At 39.1% G+C, this 5,308-nt stretch overlaps 1 protein-coding gene across 6 annotated transcripts; it reads left to right on the plus strand.

The window, feature by feature from the left end:
• The first annotated feature begins 213 nt into the window (after positions 1-213).
• Positions 214-5,308, plus strand: nkapd1 (NKAP domain containing 1). Of its 6 annotated transcripts, none has more exons than XM_044203844.1 (7): positions 214-353; positions 640-716; positions 2,823-2,911; positions 3,065-3,199; positions 3,401-3,454; positions 4,305-4,717; positions 4,854-5,308. In XM_044203844.1, exons 2-7 carry the CDS (start codon positions 648-650, stop codon positions 4,877-4,879), a joined length of 786 nt encoding a protein of 261 aa, XP_044059779.1. In that variant the 5' UTR covers positions 214-353; positions 640-647; the 3' UTR covers positions 4,880-5,308. The 6 variants fall into 6 exon arrangements, with proteins under 6 accessions (XP_044059779.1, XP_044059780.1, XP_044059777.1 ...); XM_044203842.1 differs by having other exon boundaries at positions 215-353; positions 4,305-4,784; XM_044203846.1 differs by adding an exon at positions 1,446-1,556 and having other exon boundaries at positions 306-353; positions 4,305-5,308.

Here is a 5,308-nt window from a genome sequence, read left to right on the forward strand (position 1 = left end):
TGCTAATTAGCTGTAGATTTTAGTAGGTTTTAAAGATATTGGCCTACAATATTATTTTATTTTACTATCAGGGGTTTACTTATCGTTTTAATGATTTATATTTCAAAAACCAAATGTATCTGAATCGCTAACAGTTCAAAATTTGCAGTGTTGAATATCCACTACCGTTGGCTGGAACGGTTTACAGCTACTACCACGATGATTGACGGACCATTGAACCAATCATGGTTCAGTTTTTCCAACGTTCAATGACGTAGAATGCGCGACACGTTATGTAAATCAGTAAAGCGGAAGTGCCGGTAGAGGCTGTGAGCCATGTTTTCTTCCTCTTGAATGCCACTCGTTTTGGAAAGGTACAGTTTGTACACATTTACGAAATGACGGTGAAAGTGTAGTAGTAGTATCTTTATGTTCTTTGGCCAACCTGCAAGGAGTAGATTCTTGTTGCTTGAATTATATTCTTGTATCTGAATATCCAACAGGGTTAGCTAATAAGCTAGGCTAACAGGTGATGTTGAGCGCTCATGTAACAGAGTAATTCACAGCTATCATGTATTAAGATCTCTTTGCACTTATCACCCTTATCTTTCGGTTTAATAATCACCGATCTGTCGATGACTTACATTTGTCTCATGTCAGGTGTCATCATGTCAAAGCAGCCCTTGGGGAAGACGTTGTTGAGGAATGTAATCCGCCACACAGACGCCCACAACAAGGTGCGTTTGAGGTGTTTGTGTGACAGGTACTCAGTTGCCAGTTTATTAGGTACACCTTGCTGAAACTAATCCAGCATAATACAACAGCCTTGCAATAAATCCTGCCTTCATGAAGGCTATAATGTTCACTTTTTGTTGAAGCTGTGATAGAGAAGTGTTGATTCAACTTAATGGGTATTTTGAAGGCTGTAGTTTGTGGTGCTGTTAAATTTTATTGTGTTATACTGATGTTTGTTGTATTTTGTCTACCCTCATCTACCCTAAGGGTAGACTAAGTAACGAAATAAACTGGCAACTGAGAGTAGACTACGTCCCACCATAGACTGGACTGAGAATGCAGGAAAAATTTACTTGCCCAAAATATAACCTTGCTTTATGATACCCTGAAAACAGCCATTCACATTATCACACTTATAATCAGTTTGAGCTGCAGTTAACTATTCTTTTCATTACTGAGTAATCTGCTAATTATTTTCTCATTTAATGTGTTCTATAAAATGTCAGAAAATGGTGAAAAGGGCCCATCACCAGTGGCGTCATGCCCACCAGATTTTTGATATCTGGAATTTTTATAATTTTATATTTTATTTTATTACTATTATTTTTAATAATATGTAGTTATGATCATTTTATATTATGAGTCAAACGTATTCTTCTAATTATGTCATAGATCATACTTCCAAAAAGTCACACACCCCCTTTCCCTATGGTATTGGTTTCTTTCGAAAGTTGCAGGATGAAATTGATTCCCAACAGCAGGTACGCTCGCACACAACACTCTGTTGCGCATCAATGCTGGAGGAGATGTAGGCTTCAGCTTAACGGCGTTTTCCTGAAGTGGTTAGTAGAGCATCAATCCCTTTTTCAAACGTGTAAAAAATAAATGCAATTAGGAAGTGAACCTGTAGAGAGTTAGGTATTCCTTTTGGAGTCTTGCAAACAGACGTTAAGGTAGGCATGAAAATCCTACACTTGGCTATTATTGCTTCCCCCCTCTCTCACTGACAGACACTGCTATGTGACACAGTCTCATCTGTACTTATGCAGCTTCCTATGCATTGTGTTTGAACATACAGCTATTACAATGTTTCCTTTCATATGTGGCTTTATTATCTATGTTCTCTAAATTAATTTCCATTGCGGATACAGTCTTTTTATGTGAATTTATGCCCCTTAAAATATTTGGGCGAAGCAGACAAGCTTTATCTCTTTTTCAAGAAAAGTGGCAACAGTGAAGAAGTGAGTGAATAAGTGAGGTTTATTTTCGATAACAGCACAAATAAGTGACATGAAAATAAATAAATATATAATATTTAAGCTAAAAAAAAAGTGGGAGATTACTGAGCTACAAAAACTGCAGTGAAGTTTTAAAATAACCTCAAAGTCTTTGAATATATATGTCAAATTGCAGAAAATTGCATCATTTTCTTTATTTTTTCTGGGGAAGGACTCCAATGCTGCCCGCTGTAATTGTGCCCCCACAGAATTTTGGTTTGCCCCTCACAGTCTCCTAAAGTGATGTCCTCAGATTGCTTTGTTGTATAAGACAAAGAAATACAGAAAATCCTCACATTTGAGAGGCCGGAACTAGGTAATGTTTGGCATTTATGCTTTAAAAAACACAATTTACGATTTGCGATTATTTAAATAGCTGTTGATTTTCTGTCCAGTCGAGAACTCTTCTCTCCTAGAGATGGGTTTTGTTTTTGACCTGTACATGGATTAAGCTTTTTCTGATACACTGATCCAGTTTCATGCCCTGGTTACAAATATCATTGAGCTGAGACATGAATGTAGGTTAGTGATACTGATATTTGGCAGCCTTGGGCAGGTTCACAAACTAATTTCAGATGGGGGTTTTTTTTTTACCTACAAGTCTTGAAGAATGTACTGTATATAACCTCTGTACTACCTCTACTACTACCTCTGTAATATTTGAATTGCATATACTTGGATGGTTTTGGTGAATTCAAATAAAGCATTTAAACGATGTGTGTGTGTTGTGTGAGAGAGTTAGAGTGTGTGTGTGTGTGTGTGTGTGTGTGTGTGTGTGTGTGTGTGTCTGGGTAAGTCTTTAATGTACTTACTCTGGGTGACCCACTGCAGATCCAGGAGGAGATGGAGATGTGGAAAATGCGAGAGTGGGAGAACCAAAAGTCCCACCACAAACATTTGTCAGACACAGAGTGTGTGAGGTAGGAACACTGAATGTCCCAGTTTAATTTGATCCACCTGAACACAAGTGATACCAAAGCTCATTTGGGAGTATGTTTCATAATGTAGCTTTAAGTTTAGAGAGCTGTTACTGTATGTTGCCGTTTGATTTATTGATGGTGGTTGTTTTCCAGGGGGCGAATGCATCGAGTGCCAGATCAACCCAGAGACCTGAGTCGAAGCAGAGAGCGAGTCTCAGAACATGATGACAGAGAGGCTCGATACTGGTCTCGCAAACTGTATGAATTTAAGGCCAATGATCCTGACAGGTACAGTACATGGCTAAATCTAAATAGGTTTTAGTTTTTGCACTTCTTGGGCTGAGTGGCTGATTTCTGAAAGGTAAAAAGAAAGTGAATTGGATTCCTTTTTTAATTCCATTTATTTATCAGGGACAGTGCACATATATCCACACTATAATGTAAATTTAGGGGAGTTAGACCTCTTCCTCTTATGTGTTCACATCACAGGTGGGGACATAGCGGCTTCAAGGAGCTTTATCCGGAGGAGTTTGAAAGTGACGGGTAAGCAAAAATGTAGCACTATTTTAAATAAGCAAGAGATTAAAATTGAGCTACATATGCAACTCAGATTTTAAAGGGGCACTGCAGAGATTTAGCACTGGACTTCCGTAACGTTGGGGGTCATGCAAGAGAAAGATTAAAAAATAATTGTCAAAATTAATGCCGCAAAGGGTCCAGATATTCTGACTTTTAGCTCCTTGTATGAGCCCAGCTCCAAAAAGTCTTGATCCTACACTTCCCATATTGCAACGGGATAGCATCTTTTGTTATGCCGCATTCACGTCAAAGTTATAGCAAGTTTCCGACTTATTAATAGTCTTCCAACTTCCTACTGGGAAACGCATATTTTTCTGAAAGCTCAGATATATCCGACTTGGCATCTACTAATACACATCAGCCAACATCCGTTGCTCAATGTAATTAAACCCAAATTTAATGGATATGGTTTTATATTGTCAATACACAGTATTTGAATCCTCACACAACCAACTCTGTAATCATACACATATTGATGATGTGAACACTTCAAGTCATTAACATGGGAATCTTTCACATCTCTATCATCCATCCCATATGACGTGAACACCATGCAGTCGTTAAAGCAGGCTTTCTGTTAAAACATTGAGGTCTAAGGTTTTTATATTTTTTTTCAGATTTTAGAGAGCTCCTCCAGAGCCCCAGAAGAGATAAAACAATTGTTTTCACTAGCTGAGTAGTATGCTTTGTGACAAATAAACTGATCGAGATGTGTAAAATCGGTGGATTGCCCCTTTAAGGCATTATGTCATACCTAAAATCCTACCAATGCTGTCTAGCCTACATTCATTTTGTTCAATTTGTTTTTCTTTAGTGAAAAAAACAGTGCCACAAAGAAAACTGGGTGCCACAAAATGAAAAAGTCCAAGTCTTACACAGAACCGAGCTTATCGAAACGATCAAAAAAATCCTCTCGAAAGAAGAAAAAGAAAAAGAAGAAGAAAGTTGAGGAGGGAAAGCGTAAGAAAGTGGAGTGCTCGAGCAGCAGTGATGACAGCAGTGCTACCAAAGACAAGCAGAGGAAAAGGGCTAAAAGTCAACATAAAAACAAGGAAACTGTAAAAACCAGAGGGAGGGACGAGGACAGCAGCTCAGGGGACAGTGATGATGAAAGAGAGAGGGAGAGACGGACTCACCGTCGCAAAAAGCGTAAGCAGGACTCCCGCAAAGCCACAGACTCAGGGCTGAACTCAAAAAAGAAGAGGAGGAAAAACTGGAAAGCAGCAGGTGAGGAGAGCTCAGATGATAGTTCTGGAGACTGAGATGCACAGACATGGATAGACGCACAGCTCAGGTAATGACCAGGAAAACTACTGCAGATTCCTTTGTTCGCCTTAACTTCACACAGGGCTTTTCTCTGCAGGGCCGTTCTGTATTGTACTTTGTTAGACATCAACAAACCTGTGCTCTCAGCCCTCTCTGTGGGCGTTCTGTGCAGCAATACCTCACCCACCTCTGCAGTGGCTTGAAGCGCACTGTTCGGCAGTACAGACAGCAGGCAGCATGAAGAGGGATGGTGGGGTATCCACCACCTGCCTCATGAAGAATTCTGACAGCTGCAGGCTCATTGATTGATCATTGACTTTCTCCTCAGACTGTCTGCCTCACGATGGGACCCTCTGTCCTGAATTGATTAATGTGTTTTTTTTGTAGCACATTTTATTTAAGAAAAAAAGACAAATTATGCAACTTTCCTCACCATTGATGATGTGCATTTGCTTTTACTCATGTTTTTTTTTCTAGTTTTGTAATTTTTAATATTTGTATGCAGCACATTGTCATAGGTGAAAAATAAACATCTATTTTGCTGTTTTTTTA

Source organism: Siniperca chuatsi, linkage group LG7 (assembly GCF_020085105.1).
Source record: "Siniperca chuatsi isolate FFG_IHB_CAS linkage group LG7, ASM2008510v1, whole genome shotgun sequence".
In the NCBI taxonomy this organism is placed as follows: Eukaryota; Metazoa; Chordata; class Actinopteri; order Centrarchiformes; family Sinipercidae; genus Siniperca; species Siniperca chuatsi.

Bases quoted from the DNA above. Each gene is read 5' to 3' on its own strand.
- nkapd1 (XM_044203842.1), top strand. From the start codon at position 648: ATGTCAAAGCAGCCCTTGGGGAAGACGTTGTTGAGGAATGTAATCCGC. The intron at 717-2,822 runs GTGCGTTTGAGG...GACCCACTGCAG, and splicing joins ACACAGACGCCCACAACAAG to ATCCAGGAGGAGATGGAGAT. The intron at 3,455-4,304 runs GTAAGCAAAAAT...GTTTTTCTTTAG, and splicing joins GAGGAGTTTGAAAGTGACGG to TGAAAAAAACAGTGCCACAA.